The sequence below is a fragment of the Cervus canadensis genome, chromosome 19 (genome assembly GCF_019320065.1).
Source record: "Cervus canadensis isolate Bull #8, Minnesota chromosome 19, ASM1932006v1, whole genome shotgun sequence".
Classification (NCBI taxonomy): domain Eukaryota; kingdom Metazoa; phylum Chordata; class Mammalia; order Artiodactyla; family Cervidae; genus Cervus; species Cervus canadensis.
The window spans coordinates 60,727,435-60,744,910 of record NC_057404.1 but is presented as its reverse complement, the minus strand read 5'-3'; the positions used below and the strand labels follow the sequence as shown (position 1 = coordinate 60,744,910).

The 17,476-nt window shown below is 39.0% G+C and overlaps 1 protein-coding gene across 4 annotated transcripts in view; it reads right to left on the bottom strand.

Annotated features, from left to right (window-relative positions):
* The window catches only part of PRDM5 (PR/SET domain 5), a 247,423-nt gene that overhangs the window by 98,374 nt on the left and 131,573 nt on the right, over nt 1-17,476 (bottom strand). For all 4 annotated transcript variants that reach the window (XM_043438519.1, XM_043438517.1, XM_043438518.1 and 1 more), the window contains one exon: nt 2,163-2,256. In XM_043438519.1, coding sequence (XP_043294454.1) covers nt 2,163-2,256 — 94 coding nt within the window. The remainder of the gene's footprint in view (nt 1-2,162; nt 2,257-17,476) is intronic.

The window sequence follows — 17,476 nt, the reverse complement described above, 5'->3', positions numbered from 1 at the left end:
AATGTATAACCAGTGAGAGTGAAAGGACAACTGACGTTAAGACTCTAAAAGTTAATAATACCAAATCTATTCAGGCACTGGATAAAACTACTCCAAGTTTGCTCTTATCAAAGTATTTCCCTTGAAGCATTAAGTGAATCAAAATATTGGTTCCTGTACAAAAATCTCATCAAGCTATACCAAGGTAGTACATACCGTTTTGTTTACATATTTTAATTCCTGATTTTTTATTTTAAAGTTTATCAGAACTTTGAAATCCTCATGTGAGATTTTATCTGATTTTATTAGATTTCTTTACCTTAAATTTACCAGGATTTTTCCCTATCTTAAAACCAAGAAGCAAGCTAGCAACCTGCCTTTTGGTCTTCAGTGTATTAGGAAAAAACAAAAACTCCCAAAATAATTATGACAACTTATTCTTCATATTAGGAGCCATAGTGCTGATGCAAGTTTCTAAAACAGATCTCATGTTTTGAAGTTAAATGGGCTGTAACTTTTATATTGGATAAGACAAGATCTAGTATTTTGTCCTCTCTATTTTAGCCATTTTTGGTTTTCCCACTCTTTCAGCTCACTAGCCTTAAGTGATGTTTACGTTACAGGACACATTTGCTCAGCCACTACCCAAGGTGCCCTTCCTGGCTAAATGTCTTGATGTGGCCTCATAAAGCCCCTGGCTGCTGCGCTGACCAGTAGGTCAGCGTCACGTGAAACGCAGGAAGCACAAGCTCTGTCCACGCTCAGTCACGCCATCTTAGCCTCAAGTGGGTGAGAGCCAAAGGGCTGAAATCAAAAATACCTGCTTCAATTAAAAGCTTCTTGCTGCTACAAAAAACATCATCCATCAAAAAAAATTTCCTGAGCATCAGACCAAGAATAGCTATGGAAGTCTTAACAATATAAATGAGATTCCCTTGTCTGAATCCCTATTCTAAAGTCCCTTCAGCTCATAACAGGTTTTCTCTTAATCAAATGACAGTGAAATGAGATGGAAATTCCTGCTATTAATGACAAAATTTATTTCTTACATGCAGAGCCGTTCTTTATAAGGAAAATGGAAAGTGGTGCTAACAACTTCTCCAGAGCCGTAAGGTGACTACAGAATGACATGAAATCACAGCACTGTCTTTTCCACAGGAAAAGATGCAGTTCGTCACAACTGTTACCACTCCATAAATATAGAAACTTCATTATCTTCTTATTTTACAAGTTAGATACTTTGACTTGACCAGAGAAAATTTCTTCCAAGATAATATCTTATCTGTACAATAAAATGTCAAGATTGATTGTTCTGCTTTCCTCAGAAATATTAAAAATTTAATCAGCAGTAGAAACTATATGTTAGGGGATGTTCTACTGATTAAACAACTCAAATTAAAAGCAAGACATGTAAGTATTACTTATGTTATACCATTTTTATTTAATTTTAGATTTAGCAGATACATATCTCTGGTTACTTCAACATCTGAACACAATTCACTTTAAAAGTTCATTTTGCAATTACATTTTCTTTAAAGTGTAGTATTCTAAAATCAGCTCTCAGTGTAACTGCTAGACACACTTTCATGGTATATATGTAAATAACTTAATTCTCACTTCCTCTAAAAAAATGCCCTTGCCAAAAGAAATAAGAATCAGAGCAGAGCAGCCGACGCTGGCATGCTACACCCGCTGCCCCGCCGTGCTGTGCGGCCCGGGGTGCGTCGCGATGCTTCTCTGAGCCTCGATTTTCCCAACTCCCCTCAAGTGAAGAGCTCAAGCTAGACGCTGACTCTGACTCTTTCCCACCGTAAAAGCCTGTGAGCCAATAAAATCATGCCAGGTATCTGCATGTTTTAAAGAGTCCCTTAATTATTACACTTAAAAGGAACATAAATGTCTCTTTCAGAGCAAATTTCAAAGATACTTTATTGACCATGACATGTTTTTATACACAAGCTTTAAAGAGTGGGAAAAATGATATAAAACTATATGCCTCATAAAACGGTTAATCTTACCTTGCAAAAATGAAGCAAGAACAGAGGAAGAAAAGGTGAAAGGCAAGAATCTATTTTAAGTTCAAAAGCAGATTACGTAACTACTTTATAGTTCTGCTTCTGTGATGTCTACATTTTAATAGGTTATAATTCCTTTGGTTTTCATCTGCCAGGACTGTGACTTACTGTTATGTATAAGCAGGTGTCTTTGCAAAGAAAATGGAGTCCGGAAGAGAGCTTTACACTCCTCACACTGGAACGGCCTCTCCTCAGAGTGGGTCTGCGGAAGGAAGACATCCTGAGTCAGGGGGCCCTAGAATCACCCAGTCGTCACAGTAACCAGCGCTGGATTCACGATGGGGACCCGGAGAGACAGGGAGGCAGACAACGTCCTGTTTCTTCTCGGACATTCTCCCATAAAATCAGGAACACAAATAGGCTGTGTTCACAGGAGAAAAACAACTGTATTTTTAACTTCTCATATTAATTATACACTTGATAAGCAGTAAAAGAAATTGTTCCTATAATCTCAAAGGCTAATCTGAATACACAATGAGCTTTCTCAAGATCTACTTTGCAGAGTGAAATGATATGTGATTTCTCTAGAGCCCAAACCTCTTTTACCATTGGACAGACTTTATGCTGGTCCAATATTTTCAACACAAAGGAAACTGGTGTGAGGGAGGCTGTTTCCATCCTTTCTCTCAACTTCACTGACTAACTTCAAATAATTTTCAGTCCTAAGAGTTGCTTTTCCCCTGAATTAAATTCGAGCATTTACTGACGTTATAATTAACAGCAGGTAAAATACATTATTTTTATTGATAACACCTGATGAACACTTTACATGAATTTATTTCACTTAAATCTAACAGCAGTTTAATAAATAAAATGCTATTAGGGTCCCCATATCATAGATGAGAAAACTAGGGTCAGAAAGTTTCAGTGGTGTGCCAAATGTCAAGCGGCATACATGCGGTGAGCAGCATTACTTACGTGACAGACAAAAATACATGTGTAAGCAAGAAACAACAGAAAACCACCTGCTAGGCCTAAAACATAGAACAACAGCAGTAAAAACAGCTTGTCACCTCCCCTGTTTTCCATTACACGTCAGTATTAACCCACTGGTTACAAATTCATAAAGAAAAATACATTCTACTATGGATGACGGCAAGATAACAATGCTCATAAATGCTAATATACAAAAAACTGAACTATGTTCTCTTGTTAAAGTAAATCATACAATTGATGGGCTGTGTCATGACACTTGAGGTATAGAAATAATGGGAATAATTTAAAGAGAAGTCACTTTATCTATAGGATATATATTTATACATTTTCCTAGTCTAATAGACATTATAATATTAAAGATATAAATATTACCCATTAACATAATGTTAGTGAAAAAGGGACTGTTGTGCTTTTTTGACTGTGAAAAATACACATAAAGCATGGGAGGAACAAATATTTAAAACTCAGGACAAACTACAGTTGTTCAAGTTATAGAGATATTTAATGTTTAATATTTACTAGAGATTAAATAAATATAAATAATATTTAATAGAGATATTGTACTAGTTATAGAGATATTTAAATGAGAGAAAGGAATAAATATGTCAACAAAATAGAACAAAGAGTTTCACAATACAAGATATAGGAACATTTAGTGTAGGAAAATATGACATTTCAAATTTGTATAAGAATATTGGATTGTTCTGGAGAAGGAAACAGCAACCCACTCCAGTATTCTTGCTTGGAAAATCTCATGTACAGAGGAGCCTGGCAGACTACAGTCCACGGGGTCGCAGAGTCAGACATGACTTAGCGACTAAACAACTGGATTGTTCAGTAAATGGTTGTAAGGCAATTGAGACATTCAGAAAAAATTAAGTTGTGCCTATTCCCCACCTGTTACAAGAGACAAATCCCATTTCAATTCAGATGTTTTCTCAACTCTGAAGAATAAGATACTAGAAGGAAATAGTGAATATTTAAATAATTTTTGTGTAGGGAAAGACTTTCTAAGGATGGCAGAAATCCAGGTACTCAGGTGAGAGAAAGAATTAAATTTAAAACTGCAAAGCAAAAATATCTGGGACATAGAAAAATCTGCAACATAAACCAAAAGTTTTAAATTGCTAATATAAAGGGTTATAACAAATTAAAAAGAAAACATAAAAATTCCCTCCAAAAGGGCAAAACGGGCAAAAGGACTCTCCTCCAAATAGCACTCTTTACACTTCTTTCATTATTTATTTTGTGCCAAGTCTATGACATGCACTTCATGTCAGTCTTGTTTTATATTCTGTGGCTATAGTTGTGCAAAGGAAAGCAAATGCCCCCGCCCTCACTGGGCTCTTATGCTAGCAGAGAGAAGAATTAACAAATGATGAAATACCAGATACACGCTACAGAGAACAACAGAGCATGGCAGGAGAGTGTCAAAGCTTTCAGAGAATGGGGTAGCTACTTTAAACAGCAGCCATGGAAATTCTTGCTGAGAAGATAACATGTGAGCGGCTTGATGGAAGTGGGGGAGCTGGGCCAGGCCTCCTAGGTGCTCCAGGAAGGAAACCAACGGAGGCGAGTGTGATGGAAGCTGAGAGGAAGATACACAGAAATGAGGAGATGAGGTCAGACAAATGGGAGAAGCATCCAGAAGAGAGATAAATCATGGAGGACTTGGTGAGTCCCCTGCAGGAATTTTGTCTTTCACTGAAAGAGAAACAAAATGTCTATAATGCATTTTGAGCAGGTAAGAGGTATGATTCACTTGGCATTTAGAAAGCTAATAAGTTGGCTGAGCTGAGAAGAGGACGAAAGGAAGATAAGGAAAAGCAGAGACACCAGAGAAGCAACAGCAATAAAGTAAGCAATAGATGATTAAGACCTACACCAGCGTGGTAGCCACTAACCTGAAGAGAAGTAGGAGGCTTCTGGATGTATTATGAAAGCAAGCAGGCTTTCAGAGGGACTTGGATGTGAAACATAAGACACAGAAGAAGAAAGCAAGCATGCCTCCAAAACTGTGACATGAGCAATGGGGTAGTATGGATCAATCATTAACCAATACATGAAAGAACAAGAAAGGAACAAGTCTGGGTAAAAGATAGGGGTTCAATTTTGGACACCTTCAGATGACTATTAAGAGATGTCAATAGGCAGCTGAATATTTCACATCTGCATTGCAATGGGTATAAAACGTGGGGATATCATATTACATACAGTATTAGTATTTCAAGCCGTGAATACAGTAAGAGAATGAAAAATTTAAAACAAAATATGACCTGTGGTCTATCAGACTGGCAAAAGTGAAGAAACCAACATCATTTGGTGTTGACTAAAGGGTAAGACCAAGTAGTCTCACATCTGGTAGACGGGAATGTAAATTTTCTGAGTGCAGTGTGGCTCTATTTACAAAATGATAAATGTGCGTACACCTTTAGAGAAATCAATTCCGTTTATAAATATATATATGACAATTTTTCTGAATGTTGAGCTTTAAGCCAACTTTTTTCACTCTCCTGTTTCACTTTCATCAAGAGGCTCTTTCGTTCTTCTTCTCTTTCTGCCATAAGGGTGGTGTCATCTGCATATCTGAGATTATTGATATTTCTCCCAGCAATCTTGATTCCAGATTGTGATTCCTCCACCCCGGCATTTCTCATGATGTACTCTGCATAGAAGTTAAATAAGCAGGGTGACAATATACAGCCTTGACCTACTCCTTTTCCTATTTGGAACCAGTCTGTTGTTCCATGTCCAGTTCTAACTGTTGCTTCCTGACCTGCATACAGGTTTCTCAAGAGGCAGGTCAGGTGGTCTGGTATTCCCACCTCCTTCAGAATTTTCCACAGTTTGAGCTGACCCACAGAGTCAAAGGCTTTGGCATAGTCAAAAAGATTTTTTCTGACAGAAATAGATGTTTTTCTGGAACTCTCCTACTTTTTCAATGATCCAGCAGATGTTGGCAATTTGATCTCTGGTTCCTCTGCCTTTTCTAAAACCAGCTTGAACATCTGGAAGTTCATGGTTCATGTATTCTGAAGCCTGGCTTGGAGAATTTTGAGCATTCCTTTACTAGCATGTGAGATGAGTGCAATTGTGTGGTAGTTTGAGCATTCTTTGGGATTGCCTTTCTTTGGGATTGGAATGAAAACTGACCTTTCCCAGTCCTGTGGCCACTTCCGAGTTTTCCAAATTTGCCGACATATTGAGTGCAGCATTTTCACAGCATCATCTTTCAGGATTTGAAATAGCTCAACTGGAATTCCATCACCTCCACTAACTTTGTTTGTAGTGATGCTTCCTAAGGCCCACTTGACTTCACATTCCAGGATGTGTGGCTCTAGGTGAGTGATCACACCATCGTGATTAACTGAGTTGTAAAGATCTTTTTTGTACAGTTCTTCTGTGTATTCTTGCCACCTCTTTTTATTATCTTCTGCTTCTGTTAGGTCCCTACCATTTCTGTCCTTTATTGAGCCCATCTTTGCATGAAATGTTCCCTTGGTATCTCTAATTTTCTTGAAGAGATCTCTAGTCTTTCCCATTCTGTTGTTTTCTTCTATTTCTTTGCATTGATCGCTGCAAGGAACTAAAAAGCCTCTTGATGAAAGTGAAAGAGGAGAGTGAAAAAAGTGGCTTAAAGCTCAACATTCAGAAAACTAAGATCATGGCATTCGGACCCACACTTCATGGCAAACAGATGGGGAAACAGTGGAAACAGTGAGAGACTTTATTTTTGGGGCTCCAAAATCACTGCAGATGGTGATTGCAGCCATGAAATTAAAAGAAGCTTACTCCTTGGAAGGAAAGTTATGACCAACCTAGACAGCATATTAAAAAGCAGAGACATTACTTTGCCAACAAAGGTCCATCTCGTCAAGGCTAGGGTTTTTCCAATAGTCATGTATGGATGTGAGAGTTGGATTATAAAGAAAGATGAGCACTGAAGAATTGATGCTTTTGAACTGTGGTGCTGGAGAAGGCTCTTGAGAGTCCCTTGGACTGCAAGGAGATCCAACCAGTCCATGCTGAAGGAGATCAGTCCTGGGTGTTCATTGGAAGGAGTGATGTTGAAGTTGAAACTCCAATACTCTGGCCACCTGATGTGAAGAGCTGACTCACTGGAAAAGACCCTGATGCTGGGAAAGATTGAGGGCAGGAGGAGAAGGGGACGACAGAGGATGAGATGGTGGGATGGCATCACGACTCAATGGACATGAGTTTGGGTGGGCTCCGGGTTGGTGATGGACAGGGAGGCCTGGCGTGCTGCGATTCATGAGGTCACAAAGAGTTGGACATGGCTGAGCAACTGAACTGAACTGATGACAATTTTTGCACACTTTTTTTAAAAAGGAAAACTCACAAATGTCCACTGATAGACATAAACCTAGTTAACTAAACTCTAGTGACCATTGCATAAATACTTTTTCTTTGATATGGAAAAGCCTCCATAACATATTTTGAGTGTCAAAAGCACAATGCAAAGCATTATCTAATAGAATACTATTTATGGCACATACATACACTCAGAGAACAGGGTCTAGGAAGATGTTTTACAAAACACTTCTGAGGGTTTTCACAGTAAAGTGGTCAGTGGTATTTGACAGAATTTTTGCGCTTCTTCAGATCTTTCTTTGATGTTCTAATTTTTCTACAATAAGCAGATAATGTCATTATAAAAAGAAGGAAATTCTTTCATTTTTAGAGAATCCACACTGGAAAGCAGGGTTGTTTTAATCTTCTAAAAATATGTTCCACACCAACCCTTTCCTTCTCTTTCTCTAAATCAAGGACAAAACAACCTGTGGATATAATTTAGTTGCTTGATGATGCAAGAATTTGGGACAGCATGATGCCTTGGATCTATGTGAACCAAACCAGAGTCTTGACAGCTAGATACTGGCCTGAAGTCGACAGCATGTTTCAAGTAGTAAGCTGTTAGCGCAGAGCCTGGTGAATAAACACTTTGTCAAAAGATCGCAGCCCCCAGCACCACCGAGCTGTGATGGCATAGCTTATGAAAGTCTCAGCATTCAGTCTCACTTAGGTGGGGCCGTAGTAAAATGCCTGTAAGCTGTTGATAGAAGACTTCTGTCTCCAAGAAACATTTACAATTACCAAATAAAATTATACCTTTTAAAAGGTGTCTTACCCTTCAATTTGTCATCTAACAGGGTGCCAAACTTTTCACCAACTTATCAATCACATTATCCTTGAGTTACAAAACATCCTTTTAAATGCCAGGTCACTGAGAAACCACTATCTGATGATGTAACAAATGAACTACTCCATGAAGTAGTAAGATGTTTATCTTTTTATGCCCCATGTCTGATTATTGTTGCAGATGTAGAAAGTACATAAGAAAATGTGTTGCACGATTTATACTTGATAAAATGTCTCAAAATGCTTCCAAAACTTTATGACATAATTTTATAAAACAGTTAACAAATTTCTAGCCACTCAAAGCAAACATTAATTTCATGAGAGCAGATTAACATTGTTATCAGGCCCATTCACATTTAAAAATGGTAACTTTCACTATAAGTGATATATACTGCTCCAGAATTAACAATATTACTGGAAATGACATTTCTTTCAGTCATGTGCAAAGCAAGAGAACTATGGTAAATTCGGAGAAAACAACCAGAGATAAAATAAAACTGGAAAAATATTCCAGAGGTATATGTGTTAAAACTATTCTTTAAAAAATCTCATTACTGAAGTCTGCATATCGTAAGTATATTACTATCCCACTGAGTCACATAACAAACCTAAGGCTACATGAAACCTATGTCATCTGGCTATTTACAAGGTCTGTGGATTAAATTTTTACTGTAAGACTTACAACTGTCTTCCTTAAAAGCACTCCTCCTCACAAAAATGAATAGAATCTGAAGAAACATCGAAGAAATCAGTCTCTTTAAGCTCAGTATAGGAAAAGGTAACTCATTTCACACAGAGAAGTTTAGATATAAAATTCAGGTGATGTTCCTATAGAACAACAGCCTTGAAAAGCCAAACTTTCAACCTTTTCACTGCTTGAAAGCCACAACTTATTAGTACAAAGCCATAAGCCCAAGGCACCAACTACTGAGGTGCCCATAGTCCATGGTACGTTCCTCCCTCCAGACCTGTGGGGGCCTGGCGCCAGAACCCGGCAGGATACCAAAGTCTGAGGATACACAGGTCCCTTAGATAAAAGGGCACAGTATCTGCACACAACCCACGCACACCCTCTCATACATTTAAAATCATCTCTAGATTGCTTGTGGGCTTCCCTGACGGCTCAGCTGGTGAAGAAGCCACCTGTAATGCAGGAGACTCGGGTTCTGTCCCTGGGTCAGGAAGATCCACTGAAGAAGGAAATAGCAACCCACTCCAGTAATATTGCCTGGAGAATCCCATGGACAGAGGAGCCTGGCGGGCTATAGTCCACGGGGTCTGGAGAGTTGGACAGGACTCAGAGACTAACCCACTACCACCAGATTATTTACTACCTAATATCAATACAGTGTAAATCACTGCCAGTGCACAGCAAATTCAAGTGCTACTGTTTGGCAACTTTGGAATTTTTTCCCAAAGACTTTCCATTTGCAGTTTGATTCAATCCATGAATGTGGAACCTGCAGACACAGAGGGTCAACTACATACCCTGATCAAGGCAAAGGGAATTTGCGAAAAGAAGAAATAATCCCAGGCTTACAGATGAAGTCTTTCTTAGAGAGTAGCAATTTAAGGTTCCCACTCACGGTACTTCCCCCCTACATACTTCTTAACCAAGGATGCCTCTAGCAAACATGGCGTTGAACATGTGACTTTTCAAGCTTGCTGGTTTGACCCTCAATTTAAAAGTTCTGCCTCTGTATGGCCACTACTTACTACAACTATGCTAGCGCCATACAGAACAAGCTATTCTCTCTTTGAAATGAAGCCCTTTGAATATCTGGAGACAGCAACCATGTCCTTCAGAAACTGTCCAGCTAACAACACCTTTAGCTTTACTCAGGAAGACACAGCTTTCAGATGCATCACAGTAACTGTGAATCAGAATTTTCTGCATTCAGTAGGTATCCTCGTGTTTATAACTCACATGTAACAAATCACAGCAGCTATACTGGCTTCTCTGGTGGACAACTTGTTTGCTAGGAAACATGGCTAGATAAATTGGTAATCATGCACTGAACTTTATGTGACATCCAAAGAGAAATGAGTACATATTCCTAAAGCAGAAACAGATAAATACACAACAATGGATCAATTCCAGTCCCATCGAAAAACTACCCTCTCTAAAATTTAATACCCATCCTTCTACAGGAAATAGTTTTCTTATAGTACAAATTCCTAGAAAGTAACAGATAAAAAGAACATAGGATGACAACAGGATCCAAATACTTGGGATAGAAAGTAAAATGCTTGTGTGTGCGTGTGTGTGTGTGTGTGTGTGCGTGCATACACTCATGTGCACACATGTGCACATATATTTAAACCACTACCCAATTCTCTGTCAACATCACTAGAGGACATAGTCTCAATTGAAACCTTCATAAAAACTAGGCAAAGCTATTTTCAACATAACACAGATGCAAACTAAGTCAAAAGATCAGAGCTTGATTCTAAACTGATTATAGTTTCTAACTTTAAATATAAAACATTCAATGTGGGATATTAGGTTCAAAGCCTATTTTTTTACTGAGAATACTGCAGTTCAGCATATCTTAATTATAACATATAGTTCTCATTTGTACATCTCTCGTCTTCACTGGTTCATGTTTGTGGCATATGCTAGTATAATACAAATTGCTACAGTAGAGAGAAGAGTATCCCTTTTTTAAAAATGTGATAATGTTCCATTTAACTTGCCTTCTAAATTTATACTACCTACTCACTAATATTTTTGCATGACTTAAAATTCATTACCCTGTGTATTGAGGGTTCACATAAATATACTTCCTGCCCTCATGCTAAATCTCCCTCCCCCGTCTGCTAAGCTCTATGAGTCACAGACTATATTTTCAAAGTTTTTCTTTTCCTCTCTGGGTGTAACCAACCATCACTAAGTCTAGGCTATGGCTAACCTGAGCTTTTTTTTCAATCCTCTTTTACTTAATCTTCTAATAGATCCTTTGGGCTGTAAAACAAGTCAACCCAAGTTTGGCAGAATTTCAGGTAGAACAGAAATGGAAGGGATAAAGGAAGGATCTCCAGCTTGTATGAAATTAAAATGTTTTAATACATGAAAAAATAAGAAATATACTGGTAATGGAGAATTTAACAATAACAGAGGAAAATGACCTCTTTTTACTTCCTGCTTTTTCTACCCTGAACAAAACATTTCTGAACCAAATCATTCACAGAAGCAAGAGTATATATGAAGAATTTTTGTCATGAGGAGCTGTTTTTTAACATACAATGTTGATTTCCAGGAAGATAAAAAGGAAGTGGTGATAAGATGTCTGCTTATTAACATTAACTTTCCCAAACACTGTGTCAGAGAATTTTGAAAGAGGGAAAAGACAAAGCAGCGTTTGTTCAGAAGATATTAAAGCACATTATAAACGGCGACTGCTGAAGCACTCTGATACTGCAGGGGATGCAGACCAAACGGGGCGGCTGCTGCCGCTGCTAGGCTGCTTCCATGGTGTCCCACTCTGTGCAACCCCATAAATGGCAGCCCACCAGGCTCCTCTGTAAATGGGTCAGACTGGACTGCAAAAATAGATTTACTTGTATGAGAGGCATTCATCATGATAGCTCGGTTATGAAGCAATATTTCAATCACCATACCTAAAATTAAGGTATTGACGGATTAAAATACCAATTAAAAAAGAAATAAAACTTTTAAACACATTAGTGAATATTTGCATCATCTTGGAAGAGGAAAGTTTTCTAAATAAAACATAAAATCCAGGAGCTATACTCAGAAGTCATAAAACTCACAATCCATGTCATACTTGAATGTTAAAAAGTAAAACTTCTTTATTCAAAAGATGCAAGTTGATAGATGGGGGAAAATATTACAAACAAAAGCAGCAAAGAACTAATATTTATCTTTATAGGGCTCCTAGAAATCAATGAAAAACAACCAAATAGGCCAGTAGAAAAAGGACAAAGAGTACCTATAAGCATTTCTCAAAAGAAATGGAAAACAAACATAAAAAGAACAGAATTACACCTGCTATTGCTAAAATGAGATGAAATATCACTTGTCAATTTTCAGACTGAAAAAAAAGGCTGATAAAATAGATGCTGTGATGGCACAGATAAAGCGCACTTTCATCACTTTCACTGCTAAGTGAAAATAGAGCTCTTTCAGAAGACAGCTGGGCAGGAGTGATCAAACTTTAAAGTAAACTTGGTATGTGACCTATACATTCCATACCTAAGATCTACCTGCATAAATACTCTCGGCAAAGTTACCACATTTTACGTAAAAGGATGTTCACTGAAGTATCAAATAGTGATGGTCATAAAAAATGAATAGCTTTACATGAATCTACCTGAAACACTCGCCAAGTCTAATGTTAAGGCAAAGAATAAGCTCTTGAATGATACCTGTGTCATAAAACCATTTACATTAAAATACACTTTTCTCCCAGATGGGCAGCAGTGATTTTTCCAGTTCAGTTCAGTCGCTCAGTTGTGTCCGACTCTTTGCAACCCCATGAATCGCATCACATCAGGCCTCCCTGTCCATCACCAACTCCCGGAGTTTACTCAAACTTATGTACATCGAGTTGGTGATGCCATCCTACCATCTCATCCTCTGTCGTCCCCTTCTCCTCCCAGCTTCAATCTTTCCCAACATCAGGATCTTTTCCAGTGAGTCCGTTCTTTGCATCAGGTGGCCAAAGTACTGGAGTTTCAGCTTCAGCATCAGTCCTTCCAATGAATATTCAGGACTAATTTCCTTTAGGATGGACTGACTAGATCTCCTTGCAGTCCAAGGGACTCTCAAGAGTCTTCTCCAACACCACAGTTCAAAACCATCAATTCTTCGGCACTCAGCTTTCTTCACAGTCCAACTCTCACATCCATACATGACCACTGGAAAAACCATAGCCTTGACTAGACAGACCTTTGTTGGCAAAGTGATGTCTCTGCTTTTTAATATGCTGTCTCGGTTGGTCATAGCTTTTCTTCCCAGGAGCAAGCGCCTTTTAATCTCATGGCTGTAGTCACCGTCTGCAGTGATTTTGGAACCCCCAAAAATAAAGTCTGCCACTGTTTCCACTGTTGCCCCATCTATTTGCCATGAAGTGATGGGACCAGATACCAGGATCTTAGTTTTCTGAATGTTGAGTTTTAAGCCAGCTTTTTCACTCTCCTCTTTCACTTTCAACAAGAGGTTCTTTAGTTCTTCACTTTCTCCCATAGGGTGGTGTCATCTGCCTATCTGAGGTTACTGATAGTTCTCCTGGCAATCTTGATTCCAGTTTGTGCTTCATCCAGCCCAGCATTTCACATGATGTACTCTGCATATAAGTTAAATAAGCAGGGTGACAATATACAGCCTTGACGTATTCTTTTTCCTATTTGGAACCAGTCTGTTGTTCCATGTCCAGTTTAGCTGTTGCTTCTTGACCTGCACACAGATTTCTAAAAAGGCAGGAAGGTGGTCTGGTAATCCCATCTCTCTAAGAATTTTCCAGTTTGTTTTTTCCAAGCTCCACCCAAAAGAACAACCTCTTACACAGAAACACCAGTGCCCAGAGTGGAAGTCCCTGGCAATTCACTATGGTGAAGGAGGTGCTCTGTAGTTACTGCATTTGAAAACTTCCCATCCGACCTCACACTCCAGGCTCTCTTCTCCTATTCTCTTTCCCATTTCAGTGGTCACCTTTCCCAGTTTCTTCCTCGCCTTCCCAACTCAGTCACCTAACCACTGAGGTGTAAGGTCTAACTTACACCTTCCTATTTCTAATATGCCCTACTCCAATCCATGACAGTGACTTAAAGCATGTCAAAGGCATTATGCTGAGGATAAACACTGAATTTTACTCAAGACTAGAAAATCTACAGGTATTAGGATCACCGGTCTTTAAATACAGAAGCAGATGCGTAACAATGAACAAATAGATTGTACATGCGCACAGTCTTCACCACGCTTGGGGAAAGCCGGGCCGTCAGTCGAGCCTCCTCCGTCCCTTCCAGGCCCTCACTGAAAGGCGGGGGCAGGGACCTCACCTGAACTGTGTGCCTGACCATGGTGTGTTCATGCATGCCCTCTGGGGTTTATTTTCATACAATGTCTGCTACAAATAAAAATAAGCAAAACAAAACAAAAGTAATTTTTAAAAAAGAACAACATTTCCTTTTGTGGTTTTAAGAAGGCTACTGGTGTGCACTGAATCAAGCGGGTCAAGTGAGGTGAACTCAAAACCCTGGACTGGCTAGAATGGTAAAGAGCAGAGAGCAAAGGCGATATTCCACACGGGGTGAGCTCTGGAGGTGAGGAGGTGGCCTGAAGCTTTCAGGCACAGGCAAGAATCAGAGGCTAGAGGTCTGGGAGGCAAGGCCCTGTGCCTACAGGAGCCAGGGGGAAGAAAGCTCTGAAGAGCAACAAGCGACGCTTTTGTTCTGGCAAGCACCAAGGCACAGTCTTTAGCTGATGGTTCTTTAGTTAATATCTGGGGGTTGGGGGAGTGGAGGAAGTAGAATCAAGTTGGGAGGGAGGTTCCTCTATAAACGCTCCTCAGGGGATAAAGGTTCATCACTGATTTGGCAGTAAGTGAGCTACACTTCAAATATCTAACTCAGAGTCAGAAAAGGGTTCAGAAAATTAAACAGTGCAGTTATCTTCAAATGAAAGGTCTGAAGAGTCCTTAGATATCTTGGGCTGATAAATCCAGTGTGGAAGGAATACAACAGTAATTTTTCAATGCATCACTGATCACTAGTATGCTCATAAAGTCAAGAAACAGAGTGCTCAGAAAGGCAAAAATGATGCAATACATATTACAAATACAGATTTAGAGAAATCACTTCTCATATTACAACTACTATAACTAAGAACATTAAATCTTATTTGGGATAATCTTTTCACAAACGTTTTTTCATTCAGAAAGTGTCTGCCACATTCAAAGCACAGTAGGTGCTGTGTGTCGAGCATCGGTCTTCAAAGTTTACTGTCTAGTTATAGGAAACACGGTGCTTACATTGGAAACTGCACAATGCTATCTCACTATCCATCTAAGAAAAACAATTTAAATATGGTAAGCAATTTGCCATTAGCTAAACAAGCTTCAGAGAAACATCTGCATCTGTTGTTTCCCTCTTTCAGATTCGGTTCCTACATGCCCCTTAGTGTAAGCGTCTCATCACTGTGAACACGCTTTCCAGATCACAAAAGCAGTAATTCTGGATACACACTATCTTAAGTGAGCCACCAGCTACTTCACCTATGGCTCACCTGAAGAAGAGAAATTTGATGCAAAGTTGAAGGAGAAAGTCGTTGTGATGGAATAACTGAGCAACTGTCTTTCAACCTACAACTTGGCACCTTCCTTAACTGTCAAAGATTTTTTTATTATGTAACATTTATGCTACATATTATGGTTTTAGAATCAAATCCATGATTTCTTTATGGAGAGACTTGTCCGTTTTTTGCAAGGTTTAATAAAATATCACCTGAGCAAAGTATCACTTGCAGAGTTTTTCAAACTGTTTGATTATGACCAAAAATATAATTTTTATATCAAAAAGATATATATATATATATATATATACAGCTACTCACACACTTGTGTATTACCTCATTAAATGACCCTTATTCTTGTATTTTCTATTCTATTTTTTTAATGGCTATTGATGACCCAGTAAATTATTTCAAGACCCACAAAGTAGTCACAGCCCATAACTGGGAAATCACAGGATGAGATGTTAATATAAGATGCCCAATGGAATTATTTTCAGAGAGGTTTGTGACCAGAATCCTTCGCAGGCCTCTAGTGTTCATCCCTGGAAGCTTATGTAAAGTGTCAGGAACAAAGATCTTTTATCTGAATAGACGCAGCTCTGCCTGCCAGAGAGCTCGTTTATGAACTTAATCAGGACAAAACCTCTCTGTACTCATTCCCATCCCCAAGCAAGTGGTGCGGGCTCCAGGGCCAAGACGGTGCAGGCCACCTAGACACGCCGCCCGCCACAGGCGGGGAGCACCGCACACGGATCTCAGCTTGTCTCTGCATTAACTGTGGCAGGGAACAAACAGAGGCTGAAGGATAACTAGTTTCTGTTTCCTGCGGTTCTGAGACGTCTGTCCAATTGTGATGTAAAGAGTTGCAGAATATAGTTGGGTCCAGATAAACAATCTTAATTTTAGGTAGACCCAAAAAAATTCATTTAATCTTGTAATAAGGTTAAGTGATTGTCACAGAGGATTAGGGGAAAGAAAATCTAATTCTGACCTACTGAGCTTGTATAACTGGCAAGATAATGTGCCCGTCTCTTTGCGACTCTATGGACTTGTAGCCTGCCAGGCTCCTCTGTCCTTGGGATTCTCCAGGAAAGGATACTGGAGTGCATGGTGATGCCCTTTTCCAGGGAATCTTCCTGATCCAGGGACCAAACCCAGCTCTCCTGCATTATGGGCAGATTCTTTGCCATCTGAGCCACCAGGGAAGTCCAACAAGATGATGGAACAAGTAACTAAGACTTAGAAACAGAAATCACTCCTTCAGAACTTCCCTGATGGTCTAGTGGTGAAGAGCCTGCCTTCCAATGCAAGGACATGAGCTCAATGCCTGGTTGCAAAACTAAGACACAGGGCAATTAAACCCTTGCCACAACTAGAGAGAAACCAGTACACGAGAACAAAAGATTCCACCTGCCGCAACTAAGACAAGATGCAGCCAGAAACAAACAAATGCGTATCTTTTAAAAGCTGACTGCTAGTCTGATACAAAATAAAAATAAAACCTATCTTAAAACAGAAAAAGCAGTCTCTCAATGCCCAACATTCCCAATCACTCATCGCCCCTTAAAAAAAATCACTCCTTCGAAACTGCATGCCATATTGTCATAATCATATTGAAATATTCCCTTTTCATGCAAATCTATATGTAAAAGAATCGACCCCAAATAAATCAAATCGCTATAATAAAAATGCACAAGTTGCATAATCAAAACCCCAAAGAATAATTCATTTAAAATAACCAACTTTGGTCATGTTACATCATGAAGATTGGTCTTTTAATGACTTTTTTCCTGCTTTCCTTGCATATTTTTACTTTTTATTTTTGTAACTGACCATTAGTGAATAATGATGGAAGAAAAAGTTGATTTGCTTCTTTCACCATAACTTTTGATAACTATTTTAGACATTTTCATGTAACCATACCAAATACACACTAGGGTCACAACATGGTGAGAAGCACAACTGTCCACATACCAAATACATCCTAGGGTCACAACACAGTGAGAAACACAACTGCTGTCCACATACCATATACATGCTAGGATTGTAACACAGTGAGAAGCGCATTGTCCAC